General features: G+C 41.2%; 1 protein-coding gene across 4 annotated transcripts in view; it reads left to right on the top strand.

The window, feature by feature from the left end:
• The window catches only part of LOC105285236 (trafficking kinesin-binding protein milt), a 41764-nt gene that overhangs the window by 8740 nt on the left and 5048 nt on the right, over positions 1-27976 (top strand). For 2 of the 4 annotated variants that reach the window (XM_011349335.3, XM_020033580.2), the window contains exons 3-6: positions 730-834; positions 26806-26882; positions 27157-27532; positions 27640-27875. In XM_011349335.3, coding sequence (XP_011347637.2) covers positions 26832-26882; positions 27157-27532; positions 27640-27875 — 663 coding nt within the window. In that variant the 5' untranslated portion in view covers positions 730-834; positions 26806-26831. Of the gene's footprint in view, positions 1-729; positions 835-6059; positions 6184-10203; positions 11308-12114; positions 12748-12953; positions 13328-20480; positions 20870-26805; positions 26883-27156; positions 27533-27639; positions 27876-27976 lie in introns of those variants that run through there. The other 2 variants (XM_011349340.3, XM_011349334.3) reach the window with 2 other exon arrangements.

Genomic DNA, 27976 nt, shown 5'->3' with positions numbered 1-27976 from the left:
TCCGTCGACCTCGCTAATACCACCAACACGATCGTTACACGGATCTAACTAATCGATTCTGCCATGCGCGTATTGATCAGCTGATCAATTCGCCAAATCGGAGCATTCCGCGTACTCCGATCGCTTATCCGCGCAAACGCGGGGGTTGTTTCGGAGCTCGCCCGCTGTCGGAAACGCCAAAGGACAGCGGTTCTCATCCACTGAGAATTTTACAGTACAATATAAAGAGAGCGTATGAAAAACATGCTTGGGTTGTGCATCTGCGTTTTTCAAGAGAACGTTTAATCAACATCGACATACGACGCATGAGAAATGACTAGCTACTAATTTGAAACCATGGAGGTCCACGTATCGCGTGTCCCGTCAATAAAACGAAGCTCTAAAAGGTGCGCCCCTCCAGGGTTGTGACCGCGCCTAGAGCAGCACGCGTGTATCCACCAATTAGCTACAGTACATTTAGCCTCGTGGCTTCGCTTCACGCGAGTTATAACGTGCGTTTGTGTTACTCGTCTTCGGAACGGATACGATTACCGCATTAATTAACACGGTAATACATTGCCCCGCGAATATAGCTGCTGTTCTATCGTAATATACGGACCGAGGCGCTTAACACATTTTTGCAGTCTCCGTTTCAGTAAACGAGTAAACTAGATTACTGCAGAAGCGCAGTTAAGGCATTCATGTTGATGATGTGAAGGACCTCAAAAGATCTTTTTTGTGTATTTGCAGGATACGAGAACGCCGATTGGTTTATCCCGGCACCCGCGCTCAAGTTAGAGGACGCCGATTTGAAATTATCGCCGGACCAAATCCGGGAGACTCTTAACTACTTCCGTAAGTGCAATTTTCCAACTTTTCTATTATTTGCACGCTTGTAAATTTCTTTGTAGATTATAATGTAATGCGAGCCGGACGAATAAAACGGAGAGGCCGGAAGCAGTTTGCAAATTCTCAGATGATCGTGTAAAAATAAGATTTATCTTTTCAACGATTCAGGAAAGAAAAGTCCCGAGCAAGTATGTTATCTTGTTTTGCTGCTAAAGGAAAATTTATGATCTAATCACATTACTCGCAGTTTGATGCGTTTGAGACGCACAATTACTATTTAATTGCTGCCGTGTTACTACTGCAATTAAAACGTGATGATAGACATCTGAGGAACACTGAATACGTAGGAAATAGAGTAAGGTTCAGTCGCACGCGTCGAAGATCGTGATATTAATGCAATAAGCAGAGTAAATCTAATCAAAGCGGCTTAAGCAGAAATCATTGGCCTTCGATGCTGTATACGCGGTGCAACGGCCATTCGCTCGCGCGAGTGCGAGTTCCGCGATGCGTGGAAAATGCACAAGAGACGCGCGGTTACGTTAGAAATCCATCCGGCTAAACGAGATGGAAAAGCGAGGATTATTCGTCGGGTACGCGTACCGCCAGGTATCGAAATGCGTCACGCGATTATTGTAACTTGCGGAATTGACGCGAGAAATTCTGCGGGTTCCCTCAAGCAGGATGAAAGAACAGCGCGACACGATTTTCCCCTACGAGCGGGAAACGTTTCGCTACGCAATGCGGGTGCAACTCTCGAGACCCTGGTGTCGCGACGAGACATCTCGCGTGTCACTGATTACCGATTTCTATATTCTTGAGGCACGAATGGACCTGCGTGCTCATTTTCATTTACGTGCTCCAGATACCGCGCACCGTGTAACGTTTGATTGCCGGACGATCGCATTGCATACAATTTAACAGAGCAGATTTTATTTGCGGTATATGCTTATTTTCTTGGAGAGACATCGTGTGAAAAGCGATTCTCGAAATATTGACTCGACGTATAGTTTTGTACAATACCATTGATATCATTTGGAAATTAGCATCTTAATCACATGAAATCTGAATGTTATTTTTTATTTATAAATATGTGCATATCATATAAACTATGCACAGATCTTTTGTAGGCAATTTCTGTTTCTGCTTAGAATATGTGTCCTTTAATAGTTTGAGAGAGATAAATGTTATCTCTTTTTAATAATTTATGTATTATATATTGCTACATCTTGATTCGCGAAAGACGCTTGTATTTATGCACAGACGGGCACAGTCCTTTGGCTATTGACGAATATGGGAAAGAACGGTATCTAAGATGTACCAGTCTATTTAGTAATTGGTACGTGAAAGTATTCTGTCTTCCTTTCTCTCCATCTCTATCATTCATCATCGAGTCTGTCCATCTCTTTCCGTGTGTACCTATTTATCCGACTTCGTCGAAATGACAAAATATGTTTTTTCTAATCAAATTCTCACGTGAAATCATAAAGGAACATAGGATAATATCTATAAAAATATATATCCATGTTATAAGAGAATACATAGATGTTAACAATCTTCTGTAAACTACATTTTTTTCTTTGTGTAGTTAATGAGGTTCTGCATTGCTTCGTAAAGTTAATTGCACGCATACAGTGGTATAGTATGCGCATAAATTAATTTGCGGCAAATGTGCGTTTAATGATGCGGTCTACTTCAAAACTAAGCATTTGGGAAGCAGGGTAATACGGGAATCAATGGAGCTGGAGGAAAGGTGAAGGCACGCCCTCGAAACCGATAAGATATTATATATTCATTGCCGGAAGATATCTAGAATAATTACATTAATGAAGAAATATTTCGCATCCTTTCACATCAAGCATCTCTTAATTATCCATAATATGTGTGCGATAATTTAAATACCTCGTGTGCGCGTGTGATGGTAAATGGAACGGAAGAGAGGAAGATGTACATACTTTGATTTCTACAAAGATTCCAATAATCATTCAACAATTGTTTAATAATATTTATATTCATATATATCTTGATATTAATTTCCGAAGTTCTCAACAGGCATTTCTAATAGTATTCTAATAATATTCTGTCAACTCATAACGTTCGCGTTTTACCATTGCGAGGCGAGCGCGTTCGCACACCTTCATTGAATGATAAAACGACTCCTGTTCTTCGCCTTCCATGCCTGTGATTTACTAACTAACAATCATTTGTTTTCCATGCTATTGCATCCGAAGTAATAATGAGAATCCTCTCACAGTCGCGGGATGCGCGCGAGATCGCATTGTTAGCGCGATGCATCATGATGCCTCCTCTAACCGCTCCACTTTTCTCGTTTTATTTTACGTATACGTGCCTTTTCACCTTTTCCTTGAACCGTGCAAAACGGTGAAACTCCACTCCAGACGGGAAGGAATGATACAACAGCTTTTTTCGGTTCCCACAGGAATTCCTCCATTCTTGTTTTCTGACGTCGCGCGTGATTTCTCCATTCAATCTTCCATCGTATCCGAAAGTGTAGAAAGTGTTCGCAAGTTTGTCATTTAATTGCGCTATTCAATTATGTGCTATTTTATTGTCCCTCCAGTTGACTTAATTCCGGTCACGCTTTTCTTTTTACTTGAAGAAAAACTCTTCGTTGCTCGAAGAAGTCAAACGTATTCCGATGGTGACATTAACATAAACATTTGGATGTTTGTTATGATCAATAATTTTATTCGATTATTTCTTCTTTTGTTTAATCATTAAACTCGATATATCACAGTTTTACACAGTACTTCTTTATAATAGGAGAAAAGCAATCTCGAGTACTTCAGTGATGAGAATAGTAGATTTTTATTGCATTAGGGAAGATGATTTACGAGATGGAATCTTATATGCAATGCTAAGTTACTTAATGAAAACATGATTCCTGAGATATCTCTCTGAGATATCGCTCTTCCGTTCTCACGTCTTTGCCGGTAATATAACAGAAGAATTAACGTGCTTTATATAAAACTGTCATGAATTTATGCAAAATATTGAATATATTTCCTTATATTCACTAGATATCATAAAATTATCAACTCTGCAGTAGTATACAAACTCTAGAAAATCGAACTTGATCATTTCTTTTTCTGCCAAGAAAAGACACTGTTGTATATCGTGATATTTATCTAGAAATTCTACATGAAGTATTCAGATGAGGAATGAAATCTAAATTGTTCTAAATTAGCTTTCACTAGATCATATATTAATAAATAAAAGCGTATTCCAAGCGAATGACGCGTGCGCGATGCCATTTGCACCTTAGGAATTGCAACTATCCATTAGATCGCATTCAGCAAAGAGCGCTGCTTTCTCAAGCGATATCTGCCAGGTGTTCTCGCGGCGTATCCTGAAAATGTCGAGCGCCCCACCTGCGCTTGATATTCGCGTGTTAACAATCGTGCGATTCGACAATGCGACTCGCGTTCTTGCCAGTCGCTATCGATTATCTTGCATGAAATATCAAGGATTTATCACCTATCGCAAAGCATAAATCAAGTTTAACTCCAGTGTTTTATATAACAATCAAACTTTCCGTGCTTAAAAATAGCGATCACGTAATTACGAATCACGTGATTATCGTTTTCAAGGTTACCGCTATTTTAAGGATAAAATGAAAAAATATTCACTAGAAGAATGGCAGACACGTAGAACAAATTAGATGACTCGTATATAATAGAGGAAAGTCCCCCCCCCCCCCCCCCGATTATGAGATACCATATCGATTTTGCCGAATGTAAGGAAATCTATAGGCAGAATTTAAAAATGTAATACGTTCTCTTGAAGAGAATTTAATAAGCTTTAGGTTGGTGAAATGAAAAATCTAATTTAAATATTATATTTTCTGAAAATTAAAACAATTTGAAAAAAGAGCTTTACGCAAGATCGCGAAAGTGTGCTCCTAATATAAGATACCTCGAGAAATCGGTGTTAAAAGTGCAAAATACATCAGTATTGCAAGTAAAAAACTTTATTAGATATTTTTATAAAAATACTGCTGCCACAGCCTTCGCCAAATCTTCACGATTCCACTGTCGACGCTTCCTCGTTTCTCTAACCTCCATAGTCAGATTCTATAAAAATTAAATACACGAAAATTCGTAATATAAATTCGTATTAACTTTTCTTTAACCTTAAGTAGTATTTTCTTTCTTTTTATTACACTACATACTCTTCATATTCGAGCAATAATTATCTCATATTAAGAGTACCCTGAATATCTCATACGAGCCACGCGCCTAGCGGTTCCGCGATCATGAAATCTAACCTCTACAATTAAGCAATTCAACAAATCGCGTATTTTCCTGTTACTACGATTCTACTCTATCATTGCATACTGAATTTATTGCCAACCATTTCTTTATTATGTAATAAACAAGGTTTAAAGACTTGCCTTAAGTTCCTTTGACATGTTCACAATTTCACAAACCTTTTGTTGCAAAAGCTAAACGCAATAACGAACAATGAATTTTTCACTAAATACATTTTACACCAAGAGTAATAAGTTTATGGTGGAATTAACAGATGGTGCTCACTAGTTTAGCAGAAACCCCATTATCTCATATTAGGAGCATATCTCATAATAGGGGATTCTCCTCTATTATTATTTTAAAAATAACTATCGAGGAAAATCCGTTCGAGGAAATTGCGTTCCGTGTCCACCAGAATTCGTTCGTTATTAAAAGTGCAGCACGGGAGATATAGTAGCACGAGAGACGTCGTCGTCGTCGACGCGACGCAAGGACCGCATCCTTGATCCGATTCTCGTCATGTCGCGTCGCGGTACGTCGCCGCATCGCGCAGACATCTACGCATCTGCAAGAAATGTATACATTTGGAGAGATTTCTGGAGCATGTTGTATCGATTCAAGAAAAAGATATTGCCGAAAAACGCCATCGTTCTTAGCTTAATCGATCACGGAGCGCGATGCATCGCTATCCGCAATCTTATCGTGGCGGACTCGCGAGGGTCGTCGCGTCGAGCGATAGACGCGCGGCTTCCTCGTTATCGAGGCTTTTCTCGCTCGCGCTATCCGGCGCGTTCAACGCACTCGGCGCCCAGGGGCGACCTGACCAATCACGTGGCGCGGGCTGCGAAGCGAGCGCGTCCGCCGGACGGCGGTCGCTTCGGGCGCGCCGCGTGCGCTTCAGTTCGGTCGCGCTCGTGCAGCCGCGAGGTTCGTTCCGCTCGTACGCGCCCGCCGCGCGCTCGTTGCCAGCTCGCTCCTTCGCCGCGCTTATTTCGCGAGCTTAAAAGCGCGCGGCGGTTGGAAACCGCGGTTCGCGAGTGCGCGAGGACACTCGGCGCAACTCGGAGAGCGCTGGTCCAGCACGGTGGTACGTGGAGCATGCGCGAGCGAGACTCAGTCGCCGCCCGTACCCGGATTCCGCGAGGTTCCTCCTCTCGCGCGACGCACGTCGGAGGATCGCTCGCGCGTCACGCAGCCGATTCCGTACCGCAAACGCATCGACGGCCGCTAACCGCGCGACGACGAGTTCCGTCGCGACGAACGCGCGTTTCTGCTTATTCGATCGCGAGTATCGGCGTCCGGCACGCCTAGGTTAGGTCGCTCTGGAAGTAGGAAGTTGGCCGCGAGCGGATCGAAACCTGGTCCTCTTTATCGCGCGTACGTGCCTTGGGAGCGGATTATCGTTGTCTCCTACATTGAGTGCGTTTACCACGCTTGCTTGCGATATCGAGAACGGAATGCAAAAGAATGTCACGAGGTATAGGCGAAGTCCACTTAGTTGACGTGGCGAACGCGGGAATGGTATCGCGCAAGCCACGTGCTGGTAGCGCGATTGGCATTCTTGATAATGCATTATACTCTAGATTTCTTTTTTAGATTTTTACGATCGATCGCGAGCTTTTACCGCAATGAACTCGGTGGAACAGAATCGTCGTATGATTCATACACGTGCTGCAGCCTTAAAAATTTTCACCGCTATTTTTTTCTTTTTTTTATCACAGCGAAATGGCGTATTTAAAAAATCGGATTCCTTCGAATCCCCTAAAAATGATTTACATGCATAATTTTTTTTCTCTCTTTCGAGAAACGAATTTATTTTCTATTTTTGCGCGAAAGGTCGATCGAGTTCTCCGTGAGTAATTTGAAGCATATCGTTCCCGCAGCGCGTCACAATCCATACGAGTCGAGTCATTGATTGCAGGATAATGACCCTCGGCTACGAGAAGAGAGTCTCAGGCCGAGATGCAGTTCTCCGTGAAGTTCGCTCTATTTCTGTGCGGTGCTACAAACGCGCGACCTTGAAAGCTCCGAGGGATGACCTAACTCCACCCGGAATAATAACGTACGCCTTGAAAAACGTGTTAATTTCGTGCACGGGCGTCGATGCCGGCTCGGAAACACGATTTTCGACTTTGTTCCGGATTGCAGTTATTAATGGAATAGCGATTGATGATCACTCGCGTAAAGCAGCCGCTAGATCTTAGATAGCATTCCGCTCGCATCAGCAACCACGGCGAAAAGTTAAGCATTATTACCGTTACGCAAAGAGTTCGCTGCTCCCATCGGCCGCCATACGTAATTAACGTTGCACATGTTATCGATATCGCTCACGTTCGGTGCCATAAACAGGAAAGCTCGATCCAAGTACCGAGAGTCCTCTGTACTAATTGGCTTTTAGCACTCTTGATTCGCAGAATCCAGAAACGCTCAATGTTCAGTTTGTCCCCATTTGTGTTTAATTAGGAACTTGGTCGATACATTTCGATGTATTCTTTATCCTCTTTTTTTTATGTTAGATTTTCAAATTTTTATTTTCGAAAGTCGGTCGTGACTGCATTCTGAATATTGCTCGAGGACATTGCGCTAAAACTGACGGAAATTGATCTGGAATGATCAAGGTTACATTTGATAAATGTGAGATCTGTCGAGAGAAAAAACTTTTAAGAAGCAAGAGGCTTTTGAAAAAAAATCATGTTTCCGAGGTGTTTGTGGTACATGCTAAGTATCGCGTATGCGTAACGTGAAGTAACGTGCTAGTTGATCCTGCTAGTAACCGTCAGCTGGAATGATATATTTACACTTCTGTTATCATTGTTGTCACATGTTCAGAACAGATACTCTATTGCGAGCTAATATGACGTGTACAATATAGAAACTATTTCTCAGGTACAACAGTTAGCAGAAGTATTGTAGCTTCAGTTATATTTAGTTACATAAAATTAATCGTTTTCATCTATATTTATTTAATCATGCAAACATTCTAATTACATGTACCGAAATGAGTGTGATTATCTTTGTATGCATTTTGTAATTATATTGTCCGTCTATCAGAAAATCTGCCGGTCTCTATATTGTCTTATTGTTTGTTCTTACTTAACAAGCATCTAAAATTTGACTAAAATCACTTCGTCGCGCGATATCGAGCTCTTATCGTTGTTTACTTAATTCACTTTCAAGCACGCATAATTATCATTATCGATTCAATCATTCATGATTTGCGATTTTCTATCTTACCGAAGCTTTTGTACGTGATAGATACGTACGCGTACACCGCGCGATAAAACTTGCCAGCTGTACGCTCTCTTGTCTTCGAATATTTATACTTGTATAAATATTCTCTCGATATTTTTTCGACATGTTCTATTTTTATCCTTGTATAAATATCCGTTGAGTCTGTCTCAGACATTTATCTTCGGGATGTTGTTGGCGTACATCAAGATTTTAAGACTGATTTGAAAATATCGTAGTTGAATTACTTTATTTATTTTATTATAATAGTAAATAGATTGTTTGCATGCATGAAAATGTGCAGATATTTACAAGTTCACAGCACAGCAAACGATTGCCTAGTATAATTCTCTAAATCTTTATACTTCCGACGTAAATTATCACTAGATAATTGCACAATGAAATGTAATGATATATAATTAATATTAATAGCATGCCATGTACAATAATCGAGTCGCTCATGATCGTTGAACAATGAAACGTGCAAATTTATTCGACGCATAATCTAACGGCGATTTTTTCACGATCATTTCTTTAATTAGCATGTATAATATATATTTTTTCGATCGAGATGTCTGCCTCGAAAGTGGACACTTCCCTTCGTACTTTCCCCGAATTCGTGCATTGTCAGTGAAATCGTTTCGGAAACGTTCATCCGTCACCGAAAACGGACGCACGTGCCCGCCTTCGAATGGCGAAAGCGGTTTCTGTTCGAGACGATTTCGATTTAGGGCGATCGATCTCCCAAGCCGAAATTATCGCGAAAGGAGATCGTTCGATATCGTTCATTACCGAGCAAGCGCGTTCATGTATCTATCTGTTTCTCTTTACAATTGTAGTTTTCGAGTACATCCGTTCACCGCTAATGCCCGGAACTTCGTATTTTACTTTCACGAATATTAAGTATCAATTAATGAGATCTCTTCAATTGCGAATCGCTTTCATGGATTACGCTATGCAACTCGCCGCAATTCAAGAATGCAATAAATAATTCTAATTGAGTGCTAAAAGTCACTTCATCTCCACCACTCTATTTACATAAATAAATGAAAAAATTTTTCCCAACTTTAAAAACTTTAGTACAGATCGGCTTCATATTTTACTTAACAGTAGCAACGCCTTTGTGCAACCAACGGTGTTGGACGTATCAAACAAACAATTGATTGTAAAAGAGAGTTCTCAGAATTCGACTATATTAATCCGAAATTAATAATAATTAATTTCGACTAAATTAAGTTAATCCGAGCGATTTGGTCGTTTTCGGTGTATTATTTCGAACCTTGATACATTTCGCACGAGTGTCGATCTGTGATTCACAGTATCTCTCTGGTTATGCCTGCTGTGATGCTCCGTTTCGATGAACTCGAGTTTGCCTCGTTCTACGGTCGCTACAGTATTGAGAGAACCCTTCTTTTTCACCTACTTACCTCGGTAGCAGATATCGTTGCAGTTATACCGCAGACTGTAACGATCGCGTGCACAACACGACGGATGATGTGTTGTTTAATACATGAAATTCGATTTCGTCAGTTAAATTACACATATTATCGATATATGTAGTTCTAATTCAAGACAATTTACTCACGTAACGAACTTTGTCGCCTGATTTTTCACGGAACCGTTCAGAAGCAGGATGTCGTTCGTTTCCTCACGGCTAACTTCCAATCGATTAGATTCGGATTTCTAAACAAGTTTATTAAACGATCGCTCGTACTGCTTATCAAGTTTTTAGAATTTCTAATCTATGCACCGCGGATTGAGCAAGCGTTCAATTTTGTCGCATTATGTACCGCATATCCTCGGACGTTCGATACATACACGCAGTATTAATTTTTCCGAAGAAATGTGATATATATTTATACATTCTTTTTTATTAAAGAAAAAGAGAATATTGACGCCGGCAATAAAAGTGCTAAAAGTGCAACGATGGATTGATGAATGTGGATTGAACAATTTGATGAGAAAACTGCATTTTCATGATCTATGTGTGCAGGATTAGATGGGCTTCAGAGATTGAAAAAGTACTTCCGTGTCACCGCAAAATTAATACTCTTTCCTTGAATTAAAAGTAATACGCGCGCAAAACATTCGTGGAAACTGCAGTAATAACCGAACAACAAATTCTTTCCAATGACTAGAAAGATTTAAGATAAAAGGAGGCGTATGCGACAATAGCGACTACTCAACAATTCGAGAGAAGATTTGGGTAAAGAAATTTCGCATTTGACGAAACTGCGAAATTGTTCGAAGCGGAAAACGACGATCTAAGAAGTTATCTTAGTGATTAGTGACCTCGCTTTTGGGTACAGATGTAACACACGACAAAGTAAAAGACGAGTAGACAATTTTGGAGCAACGGAGCAAGAAAGGGTCGAGAAGAAACGAAAGGCTCCCCTAGCGTTACGTTTAAAGCTCGCCGCTGATGCAAAGGAGCTTCTAGTCTCCAAGATCTCGATCGTTGGTGGTGAGCAGGGTCATGTCAAGGTCATGAGCAGCCCGACTCACCTTCGCGCGAGCAGCGACGCATCTCCGAGTCCTCTGCATTCGCCCACTGGTCAACAGGATGAGGCCACCCCGTCGACTTCCAGAGGGAGAAGCATCGGCTCCATCGTCACCCTCGGCGAATCGACTTTCGACAGTATCGCACTGGACGTTTCCTATGCCGGTCTTGACGTATCCGGGATCGATTTCGTTGACTCGTCCAGCAAGCGATCGAACGTGAGCAGCCCGTTACGAGAAGATGTGTCGGATTCGCCGCAATTCTGGGAGGACATCGGAGTGGTCGAGTACCTCGACAGGAAACTCGGCTCGCTCGACGAGAGCACGCCGGAAGAGCGCGTCGCGACACTCCGAGAGATCCTCGACGAGCGAACGGACATCCACGAGGGCGATGGCAAACTCTCGGACTTCCTCTTCCACGTGGCGCGAACCAAACACGGCAAGGTCTACGTAAGAGTTATTCGGACTCTGCTGTCGAACAGAGGTAAAACGAAGGCTACTATCTTTCTTTTGCTAGATTAAGAAAAATCGTTGAGAGATACGTCTTTCTCGAACGCCTTGTACGTGCATGGAGCGTTTCGTGACGACGATTTTCCGTTATTTCTGCGATCGCAATTTTGTTGTTTCCTTGCGCAACGACTCGCGCGACGCATGCCGCGTAGTTTCGGTGATTTCACGTATCTGTGGTGTCCTCAAGTCCACCCAGTATGTCGGAGATAATTACGCAAACTGTGATGAGGAAGAATGACGATGAGAGTGATGGTGTCGTCAGTCTGGAGCTCCTCGGCGACCCTAGCGATAATGTGCAGCTTCCTTTTGATCCTGAGAAGCATGGTCTCCCTGCGGATTTTCAGTTAACGAAATTTGCCGATTCGCGAAGGAAGAGCTTGTTACTGGATCGACAGGAGAGGCAGTTGTTGCTCGATCTGTTGAATGTAAAAAAGGTGATTGTATAGTAGAACGAAATTGACAGAACTCAAATTAGACTTTTGTGAATAATTCACGATAATTATATCTTATTTAGATACCGGTTTTATTAGCGCAAAATTGTTATTTTTTACAAACAAAAATGTATTTATATTTATTTCTATCATAAACTTTTTATGACTTCGATGAGAGCACAATTTGTCAATTACGAAAAATTGTTTTTTGAAAAGAATTATCTTTATTACTTCCGTGATTGTTGCATTCATCATCGTTCTACCTGTATTGTCCGTAACAAAATGCTGTGGAAATGACGATTATGAGAGCACGCGAGCCATCGTAACTTTTCATGAAAATTCCATAAATTGCTTGATTGATGCACATGCAGGATGAAAAGACGGATCCTTACGCGTCGACACGCGTTTACGAGGATACTCGTATAACAAAGCTGAACGACGTTGGCGGCATGCTGCTGATAGAAACGTTCAACGTTATTCCCGCCGTGGTCGATGATCCTTACGTGATGGGCAGGATCGCTTGCGCCATCGCCCACGGGGGTGTCCACTCTCTGGGCCTCGCCAGGTGTTCTAGCACCAGGATCATCCTGGGCGTTTCCGACGTTATGAAAGACGACGAGAGGAAGACGGTGATGCCAATGACGATACGCGGTTACATGGATGCAGCGAAGGCAGCTGATGCATCTGTCAAGGACTGCCAGGTCTTCCAGAACCCATGGTGCCTGTTCGGCGGGACCGCCACCGTAGTGTGTTACCTTCACGAGATAGTCCAGCCCGTGGATGCGATCGTCGGCGATGTTATAGTACTGACGAAGCCACTCGGAACGACGGTGGCTCTTACCGTATCGGAATGGATGAAGCAACCCGAGAAAAGAAGCAGATTAGTGTTGACCATCACCGAAGAGAGCGCGGAAAGGGCTCGCTCGCGCGCCGTTGATTGTATGACCAGAACCAATCAGGCCGCCGCTATGCTCATGCGAAAGGTTTGCCACTTCAAAGTTAGACCCAGTGAATCGCAAGGGTCGATCAGCCGCGAATATCGTTCATAATTTAACAACGTATTTCTATTTGTTATCCGAGAATCAGTTTCTAATTTGCCGGCTGTTGCGCGATTACTGTTTCTTTGCTTGTAATGGCGCGAAAGTGAACGCGTTAGAAAAGGTAGCTCATTAATCAATTCTTGGATCAGTACAACGCGCATGCGGCGTGCGAAGTGGGCTCCTACGGCATCCTGGGGCATGCGAGTCTCCTGGCGCAGCGGCAGGCGAACGATGTCAGCTTTATAATTCACAACATGCCGGTGATCGCGAGAATGAGTGCGACCTCAAAGATCATGGGCAACACGTTACCGCTCCTGCAGGGCGAAGTGCCCGAGGTGTCGGGAGGACTGCTGGTGGTGTTACCGCGCGAACAGGCGGCAGCTTATTGCAAAGCTCTGGAGAAAATCGAGCACAGGCAAGCGTGGATCGTCGGGATCGTCGAGAGCGGCAATCGTACGGCGCGCGTGATCGACCGACCACGAGTGATCGAGGTGCCTGCTAAGGATAACGGTGTCTCGCTGTGGTAGATGAAGGATCGCGGGACATCATCAGCAATGAAGAAACTCGAAAAAGACAGTCTCGGTCAGATAATTTCAACATTTTATTCGATTCTGTTGTTTACGAGCACGATGCTGCCGGGGGGATTACGAAAAGTATGGGATTATTGCAGTAATAAAATAACTCTAAGATACGTTGCAAAACGACGAATTGATTGACAAATAGATAATTATGTTACTGACTGATGTTTAAAATACCTTTTCGTTCTGTAAACTTCTGTGATAAACTTGAAATTTATTATTGAGAATTGAAAATAATTCAAGTTTTATTAAATTTAATTATAGAATTAGTTTCGGACGTACAGAAATGATCTTGCTAAATCTTTGAATGACGATCACAATTTGAATCGCAACCGCCTTTCATTAGCCGGTGCATTTCGCGATTCAATTGCATCTGACGAATCGCATCGAAACTCGACCGTATCAACAAGACTCACATGCGTTTAATGCAGATATACAGTTAAGACAAGTTTACGGTTAATTAAAGAAATTAGCATTCCGTCGTGCTTCACCCTTCCGGCTTCCCGGTCATGGGAAATCCGTGAACTCATCTTGTGCATTTACACGCGTCTATCTTTTTATCTCTTCCCGCAATTACTCCTCGCATGGCATTTTACGCGCGAAACGTGTAATGCGAGTTCCTTGACGCCTTGACGCTCGGTATCTTAATCATATCTTGTAAACTTGCCGAGAAGTCGATTCGTCTTCGTTCCTCATTTCTCTGAAATCGCCGTGTGTCGTCTCAAATTATTTGACACCTGAAAGTTACTCCGCGAGAGAAAAAAAGACGTATTTATGCGACATTTTTCTCTCACCCGAACAGGAACAAGTTCGGAGACAAGACCGATCTCGTCTCTACGTTCACCGGATCGGAGGTCGAAGCGAAACGCGGTGACCTCGCGGTGACCTCAAACTGTCGATATCGCACTTTGATGCGAGCGGTAAGAGATAAAAAGGCTGCGCGCGAAATATTCGTCACGCTCGGGAGATCGTTCGGATTTGCGCGACTCTTCCAAGGAAAGCCGCGCGACCGTGAAAATGTGATTTTCATGGCGCATTATCCCGGCGACCGGGTGATGCTAAAAGGAACGTTTCCCCGCGCTACTTCCAGCGCGACGTTCATTCACGTGCCCTCTACAATAGGCTGCAATTTTGCGAAATTCGCTACCGCGTACGATGCACGATGCCTATAATAGATGCCATTATCGATTCCGATCGGCGTGTAATAGCTGACGTGTAACGTAATACGTTCTTCTTGTTTCCCAGATTAGATTCCACGCTGTAACGCGACGCGTTTCCGATTCCTAAAACGTAATTTAAGGGGGGAGCCTGCTTTAGAACGCTGAAAATAAGGTATATTTTACGAATTGTTTTTGGAGAAACTATACAGCGGATCATTATAAAACTTTTATGCATTTATTAGTACATGTTTAAAGATAAAAAAATTATTTTTTGATTTGAATATATCGCTTGTAGAGGTCGTTCTGGAGAAATCTTAGTGCAGCCGCGTCGCCGGCATTGCAAATTGGTGAGCATTCTCCTGCCTCGAAATTTCGTCTAAACTGAAAAATTGAAATATGTTCTCGTTATTTATGAATTCCCATCGTCGATGAACCAAAGAGAGAAGAAAAAAGTTGAAAAGTGCCAAAATGGTGGAGCTTAGAACACAAAAGTACGATTTTTAGGCAAAGTTGTTGAACTTTTTCATGCAAAAATAATTGTTTAACTTAATGTTTTTATGAATATTAAAGGTTCATCGACGATGGGAATTCATAAATAACGAGAAAATATTTCAATTTTTCAGTTTGGATGAAATTTGGAGGCAGGAGAATGCTCACGAATTTACAATGCCGGCTGCACTAAGATGCCTCCAGGACGACCTCTACAGGCGATATATTCAAATCAAAAAATAATTTTTTTATCTTTAAACATGTACTAATAAATGCATCAAAGTTTTATAATGATCCGCTGTATAGTTTCTCCAAAAACAATTCGTAAAATTATACCTTATTTTCAACGTTCTAAAGCAGGCTCCCCCCTTAATAGTACGAACGAAAAGTACATGAAGCAGTGCTTGCAAAAATATTCAAGATTCGGTAAAAATTCGAGCTTATATTTCCGACGTTATTTATACACTGTTAAATTAATAACAGATAATTATTGTGTCATTTATATAAGGATTCTGTTGAATTGGTTCGTTTATTCGTGGAAAGGTCAAAACGCCACGTCGTCGCGCCGCTTTCTAAGTGCAGCTTCCCTTTAATGCCACCGGTCGCGGCGGCTTCGATTTCCCTCTCGTTACACCGCTCAGATCGAACCGCGGCAGCCCGGAAATAAATGGGCATCGTGCATCAACACGACGTTACTTAATTCCCATCAGCTTCAAATGTTATTAGCAAGCATAACTTACGATCCAATCAGCAATTAAATCTTGATATTTTCTACTAGCTTTTCGCTTATTTCGCTATCGCAAATGCCACGTTAAAACCAGCAAGCACTAGTCTTATTTTCATCGACTTGCTAAATATCGTGGGAGAGGGGAGGAACCTCTGCCACTAAACTATAATAAAACGTGATTACACCCACAGAAAAGATTTCTGGACTTAATGCTATTACTCTTTAATCTATCATAAAATAAGATCGCTATAGCGACAATCATATTTATTATTGAAAAGAAGCATATTTTAATCTTGAATAGAAAATTCGAAAATCTAGATTAAAATAATCTTGGTGCTATCTCATTAAGTTTCTCAGAAGGATTTAGATAAAAATTTGTAGCAAGTTCAAAATATTCTTGATTTCAGAATATTGTGAGATCTAAAAGACATCTTATTCTATTCTTGTAAGAGAAGTTATAGAATCTGCACAAAACGGCCAATATTTATGTGTTGCAATCGAAAATCGGGAAAGTGTTTCTGTGTTTCTGTTATTTACAATGAATAAGTGCAATACTCTACAAGAAATATTAAAAGGTATGGAAATGTCTTATCTCGAATCTTATTTCTCAAGTAAGTATATTGTATATACTTACTTACATTTCCATATCTTTTAATATTTCTTGTAGAGTATTGCACTTATTCATTGTAAATAACAGAAACACTTTCCCGATTTTCGATTGCAACACATAATATTGGCCGTTTTATCCGAATAAAGGACGCAGAAGCGCCGAATCGACGAGCGACTGTGAGAAAATGATGCGTCGACATCGACAAAGCCTACTATAAACTGGCGCTAATATCAAATTATTCTACATACAAGAATATATAAACATAAATTTGTATATGTTACTCTTGTCTCAAGACAGTAAGACAATCTTATTTAATTCGAGAGAGAAGAATCGAAATTACTGATTTAAATTAAAAATTGTCTTATTTTCATATTTTTTATACTTGTAATACGATTAAATTAGTCAAGAATGTTTTTCGTCTTGTTATCAGAAATCCTTTCTGAGGGTGTATACTGAAATGAAAAAGGACGACACAAAGACGTTTCGCATAAAGTAGACGTTCATAAAGGAACACTGGAAGCGAAAAATCTCGTGTGAGGTAGTTCAAGGTCGTTAATTAAGCTGGAAGCGCAAGGTCACTAGGGGTGCATCGGGGTTAGGGAGCGCCTTTCTTCGTAGTTGGCGGGGTTGCGCGCGCGCCGGCCGGTTCCATTCCGCGCGCGTTTCGCCCGCCGCTCGCAAGGTCCTGTTCCGTCGCGTTCCGTCGGCCCCACGGGCGATTTAAGATGGCGCGTTGATCGGGGTCGCGTGACGTCTCGCCGCTCCGTGATCTCGCGTCGCGCAAATCGTCGCTCGCAAAGCTCGCGGGGTCACGCGGGTTTCTCCTCTCCCTCGCGCATCGCGATAGGAACTGCGGAGCGGATCAGCGTACCGGAAGTCGGGGACGATGCGCGCTCGAAGGGTCACGCGCGCGCCAGTGTGAGGTGAGTTCGCGAGACGTGACGTCGCGCCCGGGCCGCAGCCGGCTTCGCCTACCTCTGGACTCGCCACTGCGGAATTAACGCGTTGAATGGTAAATATGACTGACGTTTTGCACGAACTTCATGACGGCGTGAATCACGATCACGGGCGATCGTCGCGATCAGCCGCGGCGGTGCGGGAAAAATTCATCGCGTCCTTCGGGGTGAGAACGTTCGGATCGCGTCCTTCTCCGCACCTCTTCCCCCTTTCAGCCAGCGTCGCGACCTCGTGATGCGACTATGCGCGCTCCGTTGCCTAGACGCTTGATGCTCGAGTAGTTTCCCGAGACCCGCTTCTTCGTCGGCAGCATAGTCCGTGGGGAACAAAAATTGCAATTCGGGGGTGGAAAGCGCGATTGCGTATCCGCGGTGGACGAGACACTCGCTATTCACACGCGATAACGTTTCTATGCGTCGTTTCTAACACTCACGTAAGTCGTTCATATTTATTTGGTTCATTTTGCAGTTTACTTTATTTGTTCTGTTGTATTGTTTCGAGATAATTTTATCGCTTTTATAAACGATAAAGAGATTGGGTGCGTTGCAATTAGCGTTGTATCGGACCTCTTAAAGATAGTTTTATGTAACGTGGTTAATATTGTTATAGCAGTGATCCTAAGTTCTCGTTAGATTAAAAACATGCGATATTAACTCTCATAATGGGTTTGCGTAACGTCGATAAGGCTGCTTCGAATTAACGTCTGGTGCTTACGTTTGAAAACAAGGCCGCTGATCTGTGACCTCCCAGGTTCGATGTCAATGTATCGTATATCAAGTATTATTAGCGATTTATTGGTTTTATTTTATCCTGGTTAGCGAACGGTGCGGGTCATGCGACGGAAATCACATTAAGTTTTTCTGAGCATGCAAGCCGAAGAGACATGAAAACCGATAACGCAAATGGAAGTTTCGTAATCTGGTTATTCTGCAATAGCCACGTGTTTCACTCATTCCATTCGTGTCACAAAAAGCAGGAAACTCGAAATGACACTGATTGCATGGCAATCGTCGACAATCGAGTAGTAGTTTTTCTCTTTATCTTAAGCACGTGCGCGATGTAATATATCGGGAAAAAATCATGTACAGTGAGTTAGTTGAATGTTATAATAAACGCGTAAAAAGATAAATAAATGTTTGGAATAATTAATTAATAATGGAACGATGTGTACAAAGTATTTTATTTTATAAACGCGTACAAAATAGGGCTTGTGTTTTTTCTTACGTGTAATTATATGTTAAAAGACCCTGTCGTGCATCAAACCGCTTCTTTTGATTACGTAATACTGTTTGCGTTGTACATACAATGTTTAATTGCGCGAGGTTTTGTGGATCGTCCATTATCTATTGCGGATTCTTATGCAAGCGGGGGAACCAAAGAAAATCAATAATTACCTGGCCATTGTACCTCAAGATGTACAGGTGTAATGCAGTCAACTCGTTCTGTGCATAAAGTCTACAATATGCTATTTTTCATTAGCTTTGTTGACATATTTGAGCATTTCGGAATGACCTTCCGTGAGAAAACTTCAACAGAGATTAAAGTAATTGTGCAGAAGAACAATGTGGGAAAGCGAAAGCGTGCTACGGAAATGATAACAAAAGAGGCTCACGATCGATCGCTAACAGAGATTGCAGGGACGTTAATTCAAAGTTTGTCACGCGCAACATGTGCCCAGTGATTTCGAAATTATTTAATTTCGTTCAGTCAATGCAAGTCATTAGAATAAAATTGATTTCCTTCTGTTTTTAAAACAATCACGTGTATTTTATTTAAACATCACTAAGATTGGTAATTATGTACTTTAACGGACCCAGCCCCGATGACCTTGACCTTGACATATGTTGTCCAGGTCACCCTCCTGAGTGACCTTGAAGAGGTTTTAGCCGTCGCTCGTTGTTTGTTAGAAAGTTATAAACAAGGAAGTTTAATGATTTCGTACGAATTTTCAGCTGTCCACGTGAAGCAAGAACATGATACTGACATATATTACAAAGGTTACCTTCCCGAATAACCCGCACTAGGTTTTAGTCGTCGATCGTTGTTTATGAAAAAGTTATTAACAAAAGAAATTTCGAAAATATAGTAGTTATTTTGAAAGAATATTGAATATTGAAAGATATAAACGACGAATATGTATATGAACGAAGAAAGGAAAGTCATTTAAAGCAGTGAATTGTTAATATATAGAATAGTTTCCTTTAATATAAGTACAAAGTATTCTTCACTTTAACCAAAAGCACAAACAGTTAAATACAAAGTATTCTCTGCTTTAACTTAACCTAACCTAACCTAACCTAACCTGGTTAGGTTATATTTTCCGAAACTGGAGCCCCGGACACATACGCTCGGTTTCAGCCCGCTTCGCGGGAGGGCGGGGGGAAGGGGCTTTGCCCCTCCCCCCCCCCCGCCAGGGCCAGTGTAACAGATTTCACCGTGCAGATTTTGATCACCTGGTACACGCCACGGATTCCGGCGGGGGGAGGGGCAAAGCCCCTTCCCCCCGCCCTCCCGCGAAGCGGGCTGAAAACGAGCGTATGTGTCCGGGGCTCCAGTTTCGGAAAATATAACCTAACCCAAACCTATTTCTGATTTAAAGCTAAAATTCCATCAAATATACTCTTTCGTAAACGTATATGGTATCGTAAAATTATGCTTTATTCATTAAACATTTTTGTTAATAACTTTTTAACAAACAACGAGCGAAGGATGAAACCTAGTGCGGGTTATTCAGGAAGGTGACCTTTGTAATATATGTCAAACTCAAGTCCTTGCTTCGCGTGGACAGCTGAAAATTCGTGCAAAATTATTAAACTTCTTTTGTTAATAACTTTTTAATAAACAACGAGCGACGGCTAAAACCTCTTCAAGGTCACTCAGGAGGGTGACCTTGACAACATATGTCAAGGTCAAGGTCATCGGGGCTGGGTCCGTTAAAGTACATAATTACCCTAAGATTTAGCGATTGCACAAAATTAATTAATTTTTATAATTTATTCTCATAATAATCCGACCGCACGAGTGCTCGTCAGATGACAATTGGTTCTTCATCCGGTTTCTCTTGCCGCGTTCTCCATCGATTTCCTTTAGTCATCTCGCGAGCAAATCACTGTATCACGCGACAGTGCGTCGGCATGAAAGACTATTTACGACAGCTCTTGGTCCCGGGACCGGTCCACGGACCACGCGTATACCCTGGAGGAGGACACCGCGGCTCGCGAGGAGAGGACGCCGACGCCGGACGTCGTGGAGCCGGAACAATCCGGCCGCGAACACGGCGATCCGCAGGAGGATGATCCCTACGAGTACGACGACGACATCAGGCTACCGGCAACGTCCGGCGAGCGTCGTGATGTCGACACCGACGACGATGACGAGGAGTGTCTGTCTCTGTTCGAAGCGGCGAATTATCTCGTCTCGGGTTCCTCGGTGCCTACTACAAAAATCAGTGCACCCTGCTGGGGATGCAAGAGCTGTACCATCGAGGGCTTGCCGTTGTTCCTTCTCGGCTCGCCGGTGGAGGCATCCTGCACGTGCACCTCCTGTCAGTAACTTCCTGTCAATTTGCTGTCCAGGTCGATATGTTCGCTATTCGCGTTCCCACTGCGTCAGGATTAATACGTAAATTATCCGTCATCCGCGCGGATAGCATAAGCGCGCGCTTGATCTTGAATGGGCGATCGATTAAAAATTACAAATTGAAATAAAATTATTGTGCTGTGTGAACATTTACATTTTATAAATTTTGTGAGTTGCATAAGAAGAATACGAAGTTTCGAAATTCTGATCTTGTTACTGGTGGTAAGAAATACTTTAGCAAAAACGGAAGAACGGAAGCTAACAAATCCGTCGAGATTAGAAACTTCGGCAGAAGTTTCAATTGATCTTTCATCTTTGTTAGCGAATTAGGAGACATATTGCGAGGTTACGTGACCAGAAGTTTTCTCTTGGTAATACTGTGGATAAATGATATTTCTTGTTTTAATCGATCTATTTGCTACGACGGCTGCAAAATATATATATTAGGTTGTTCATTAAGTTCTGCGGTTTTTTTGCTCTAAATTAAAACATAAATCTATTGTACTTACACATTTATTCAATCTAGAATGTATTGTCCATCTTGATCGAGCACCTTCTGCCAACGTTCTGGAAGAGACATAATGCCGCGTTTGTAGAAGTCGCGCGACTTCTGCGCGAAAAAGTCCTCCAAGTACGTTTGAATATCGTCCACTGAATTAAAGCGCTGCCCGTCGAGATTGTTTTGGAGTGACCGGAACAGATGGTAATCCGACGGCGCAAGGTCTGGGGAGTACGGTGGGTGCTGCATGACTTCCCAGCCAAAGCACTTAAACTTCTTCTTGGTCACCAAAGCAGTGTGTGGTTTGACGTTGTCGTGGTGGAAGACAACGCCCTTCCTGTTCGCCAATTCCGGCCGCTTCTCCGCCACTGCCTGCTTCAATTTTTCTAACTGAGCGCAATGCTTCTCGGCGTCGATGGTCTGACCGCGCGGAAGCAGCTCGAAATACAGGACGCCTCGCCAATCCCACCACACACTCAGCATCACTTTCTTCGGATGCAAATCCGCTTTGGCAACCGATTGTGACGACTCACCCGGACCGCACCATGACCGCTTGCGTCGAATGTTGTTATATACCACCCATTTTTCATCTCCCGTGACCACCCGTTTGAGAAAGGCCTCCAGCGAGTTCCATTTCAGCAGGGATTCACAGATCATGACGCGGTCCAAAATGTTCTTTTCGGTGAGCTCGTGAGGGACCCAAACATCTGCTTTTTTCGACATCCCAAGCCGTTTTAATCGCTGCGCAACCGTTGTATGGGCGATGTCGAAGCGCTCCGCGATCTCCCGCGTCGTCAGGTGTCGGTCTGCTTTGATTGCGGCCACGATTTGGTCGTCGTCAGTGGTGGATGGACGACCGGAGCGAGCAGCATCGGAGACGTTCACATCTCCGGAACGAAAGCGCGCAAACCAACGCTGACAAGTGTCAGCGCTTATGGCCGAGTCCCCGTACACGCCACGTATCTCACGTTGTGCGTCTGTCGCTTTTACTCCTTTGCGGAAGAAAAATAGCAAAATGTGCCGAAAATGCACCTTTTGATCCTCCATTTTCAATGAATAGCGCGTACACACAACACGTCAAAACACAACAAAGACTCTGGCGAAATGTCAAGCGTTGTCTAACCTGTCACGGAGTATGCGGCAATCCGCGGTTCAGGCGATGCATGCTATCTTTTTCAATGGACAAACGCTATCTATCGAGAAAACCGCAGAACTTAATGAACAACCTAATATTTTAAGAATATAATTCAACCTAAACAGACAATGTAATAATGTGTAAATTGCGTCATACGCTCGCAAAATATAATACTTCGCAGATCAATATTTATCCGGCGCAGTGTGGACATCTCTAAGTGGCACTCTCGTCATCTGCCTATTCGTGCAGTTTTTTTCTTTTTGCGTGTTAAAACGTCGTCGCGTCATTCTTCGTATCGCTTCGAGTTTCATTATCGCCTGATCAGTTGCTTTTGAAAATATTGCATCCGACAAGGACGGCATGATCGAAATTACACGGCTTAAACTGGAACGTAAATTGCACAGTGCACACTCATTAGATAAGGTATGTTGTATATCGATAATAAATAATGGCTTGTCTCGATAAAATTAGATAAGATATAATCATGCTACATAGCGTGGCTTATTTTTGAATTTCTTTTATGAATGTCATCGCGTAGTTTGTTTTTATAGGTGCAAGCCGTTCTTTATTATTACCAGATGAAGATATTTTTTAATTTGACCGTCTGCTGCTATGTGCACGTATCATTTGCTTAAAGATTTCCTGCAAAATTTATTCTATCTTAGTGTAGTATTGTAATATTCCTGCGCAAAATTTAGTGATATAGAAAGACGAAAATTCTATCAGAAACATGGTCAATTTTTATACAATCTTCTTGTATAATGTACGGACGGGTTGATACACAAACTATTTACATGCCTCCTCATGAGTTCCCAGTATGGGAAGGTTTATCTGCATTCCGATCGTACCAGATCGACGAGTTCACATCGTCTTCCTGAATGAAAAAGGGCGAAGACCGGTTTTAAAAGCCCAGTACAGAATTACCGGCATGTCAATGCGAATTCCGGACTACAGTCCAATGTTCAGTACGTGAAGATGAAATATTTGTAATCAGCACATCTGCGTGTCTGAAAACAGATAAACAGATTTTAATGAAGGTAATGTGATCTATTAAGTTCTAATAATTCAGATCTAATAAATTACTTTTGGTTGACAAAAAAATAATTACTTTTCTATCAATATGAATTATTCTATGAATATATTATTATCAGCATTTATCAGTATTATATTATTATATATCAATGTCTAACAAAAATGTAATTATTTAATAGATATATAATCAATCAATTAAACAAATAATAAAATAAATATACATTAAAGTAATCTTATTTATGATATTCGATATTGCATGATAACGAAGTGATTTTTGTGTTGAATTGTATCTGTTATCAAGGATAATATAAAATTTTATAGCCTTCCAACAATTGTTATTAGCGTATTGGCGATATTTCAACTGCACGGTCTGTGATTTCTAATCACATTATTCCGCACAAAGCACTCATTGTAGTCACTACAATCGATATCGACAACGAGCTGCGATTTCATTCCACAGTAAAAACGTGTTACGAGGTCGCTGACGATTTCATAAATTTTCTCCTATCTCTCCTACCTACGATAAGCTTGTGTTCTCTATCAAAAAGGATATGTACGAAGAGAACGTGATGCAATCATCCAAAGAAAAGTTCGGAAAGTAGAACATATGTTTTGAATTATACAAGCCGTTTTGAGAAAAGATCTAGTTACTAGTAGGATTCTTATCGAGAAGCATCTTGAAATTTTTCTTTGAAGATAATCGCATCACGCAGGCAAAATTGCAAATGTTATGATTGAGAATGAAATTGTGACAGTAAGTTATTCTAACGATATTTATTCGACGTACTTTGTTGCATTTTCATCGGTAGGGAAATGTCGATTTCGTGTATCTACGGCACTGTCTGAAAATTCGCTCACTGCTTGTCAATCATCGTGATCAACTGGCCGTGAAGGTGTCTGGAACGTAGTTCACCCGCGAAGACGTTGTCATGAAGACGACGACGAAGAGTTCGAAATGCAGTGGAGGGTATCGAAGCGCGCTTCTCACGCGCTCTGGAATTGAGTGTCATTTAGTCTTGCTTCTTCAGCATTGTGATAACTAACTGTCTACCTATTTCCTAGGCAAAAGAATTATTCATAGAAATATTCATAAAAGAATTATTCATACTCATTATTAATTACATAATGAGAACATTTATAGTGTTCATGTCTCTTTTTTCTTGTTGAAATATTGCCATGGTTTTTATATCTTTTTTACTTATATCATTTACTTTTTTAGCAAACATTTCATTTAGCATTCAGAATTCAGTATTTCTTCGCTATACATTAAAATTTATACTAGTCAGCTCTATATTTGCGTTTTTCGAGTGAGCGGGGTAACTGGGCCAGTAACGTTATCTTAAATACATTTTTTAAATGCACTCTTTTGTATCACGTGTGAAGGTTTTTCGAAAGCGGCTAATGCGTCTGCGCTTTTAGTCGGTCTTTAGCCAGTGTGTCGTGCCGTAGTCGATCAATGAGAGGGATGCAAGGGACTCTCCCGTGGAGCATCATTTCGTCTCCACGCTTTCCTGTTCTTTCCATGCGTGCCGCATTTTCTCGTCGCTCTCTCGTTAAACTCGCATCCTGCGAGACACGCGATTTTCCTCGCAGTCTATCTCACGCACGGAACAAGCAAACACTTGCTGAAAACGCGCAAATATTTGTTGCTCATCGTTTTATTACTTGTTCAGTGAAAACTCGGAGAATGGCAACTTGACTACATTAATTTTAGAGAAACGATAAGTGAAACGCTGTAAAAATATTAAGTGTTAATATGTGTGTTAAGTGTGTTAAAGTCATGTGTAACTAAAAAAACTTTCATGAAAGTTCATTATAAAAATTGAGAATTAAAGAACACAAATCTATGGGTAATAACAAATTTTATCAAATATTCTTAATGAATGTTTTCAAGTATTAGACTTTCATATTATTGAAAGCAATATTTCTATTACGTTTACGTCGAGAGATCACGGGAGCTCACAAATGTAGAAAATATGCATGGAGAATCCATTAATTTGACGACCTCAGGCAATTAATAATTTGTTGCATTAGACAATATTATAACCTAAAAAGCAAAATAAAACCAACGAAGAAAAATATTCAATAGCACGTATGCGTCTTGAACACGTGGTTTGAACACGTATTTGAACATATTTTAAATTAAAGACTTTTAGTATCATTTGAAATATCTGAACAAATAAAATTTCACGTTCTTTTTTAAAATAAATGCATTATTGTTATTTAAACAACTATTAAAACAACTATTAAACGATTATTAAAATGTCGACTATGTACATAAAGCAGAGTAACAATACCTTTTTCAATATCGGCAACGATTAATCAGAGAACTCAAAAAGTGCATAATACATCCAATCAGGATTTACGCTTTGCTTGCTTACAATAGAATTACCCACGTTTTAGACCGTTACCCTAACGCGGGGGATTATAAATAGCGGAAGATCGATTATCTCCGTAACGAGATAGTATGTACATGCGTGAAGATCTGATGCATTATTCTGTTACTCGTCTTCCTTCTGAGAGGAGCTTTTGTTTATATAGTAACGCACTCCATGTCATATTGCAAAGGAGTTTAAATACAGTATAATTACAATGAGCTTAATTTTATGCTACGGGTAAATAAAAAATCGTTTTTACATCAGTTGACACGATTCTGTTATCGCGAATAAAATAAAAGTAGAGATTTTTGTATGTCTGTAGCAACGAACTAACTCGTTAAAATTATACTGGTTTTAGTCACCGTTATTGATAGTGCCAACGATACGCAATAGATTGTTTGTGAAATATCATTCAACGAAAGAAATATACGGTACCATACGCCACATTGTGTGTGCTGTACAAGTCACAGAGAATTGTATTGTATTGCACGCAATATGTGAACAGTACTATAAGCAGTACAAGATATAACTTGCACAAAATCTAAAAATAACATGAAAAATTAAATAAAAAAATTTTATCTGTATATTATTATTTACTACAAGTTCTGAGAAAATGTACAATATTATGAAAGTGATTTATTTATAACATGTAGAAGATTAAGATTGAACAACAACGGACTATTATAGTCTAAATAGAATAAGAAAGTAAAACAAAAACTTTCAAACGCTGCTTATATTATTCAGGGCTTAAATGATCCGGCCTCTCTGCATATCTGCTATATATCTCTTTTATTTTTATCAAAGCACTAAGTTTTTTGATCCCAATCGTTTAATAACGGTGTATTATCCTGTTACAGTCTTATGTAGCAATCGGGTGAGCCAAATGACCAAGACCTATAATGACATAGAGGCAGTTACAAGGCTTCTAGAGGAGGTAAGCCTGGACAAGAAATATGAGCTAGTAGAAACCAAGCTCGCGCCGTGCATAATACGCACCAGTCAAGCTTTACGAGTGTAGTATCTATATCTGAAAATATTACCGAAACATTTACAACAAATCGGTATGACGTAGCTTGTTAAATTTTTGCATGAAATTGTTTCTATTATGTATTTCGTTTGTATGCATCCGCGATTTTCCCAAATTTTCATAACTTAAAAATAGTTTTAATAAAGACAAAAAGATCAATGCCCACATTCTCCTTTGATAGAAAGAAAAAGACTTGGAGCTGACAGCGCGTATTGGCAAGGAGCTGCTAGCACACAATCAGAAGCTCGAGGCTACGGTGAACGCGCTGGAAACCGAGCTGAAGGAAGCGAACGAGAAGATTACTCAATTGAATCATGAAGTGTCGAAGAAAACTGAGTTAATACAAATACTAACAAATGACGTGGATGAATCTAGTTCGGAGGCCGGAACTCCCACCGGCTTCCGCGGCATCAATTTCGAGATGTTGCAGAGAAAAGTTGGCTCGTTAGAGGATGAAAATAAGCAACTGCGCAACGAATTTGCCAAGCTGGTGCACGATGCTGACCACTCTGAAGAACAGGAGGCACGCCTCGTAAAGGACATTGCGGCGCAATTAGGTAATTTCACAATTTCAGTATTAATCAGTCAGTTTTGATGAAACTAGTATTTTCAGAAAATCATAATATTACAAAAATAATTGAATATAACATTTAACAACTAATAGCAAATGCCAACATGGAGGTGGATGGCATAGCGGAGGAGCTCGCTCGCCAAAAGGAAGAGAACCGGTTGCAGCATGAGCAAATAGTGAGCCTCACTGCAAAATTAGCTAAGACGGAACTCAGACTTGCTCAGCTTATGGCGGAACACGACGAAGTGGGAGCGACTCTAGTCATCACAAGGGATAATCAAAATACCCTTGCAAGTGAACTAGCCGAATTTAAAGAGCGATATGCAGAGGTACGTTTTTACTAGACGTTTATTCTAGATTAACGCAATAAATTTGCTTCGTCTTATTTTAATTATGTGGATTATGCCACAATATAGATGAAAGACTTTGA

The sequence above is a fragment of the Ooceraea biroi genome, chromosome 5 (genome assembly GCF_003672135.1).
Source record: "Ooceraea biroi isolate clonal line C1 chromosome 5, Obir_v5.4, whole genome shotgun sequence".
Classification (NCBI taxonomy): Eukaryota; Metazoa; Arthropoda; class Insecta; order Hymenoptera; family Formicidae; genus Ooceraea; species Ooceraea biroi.
This window is presented reverse-complemented; position numbering and strand designations above follow the sequence as displayed.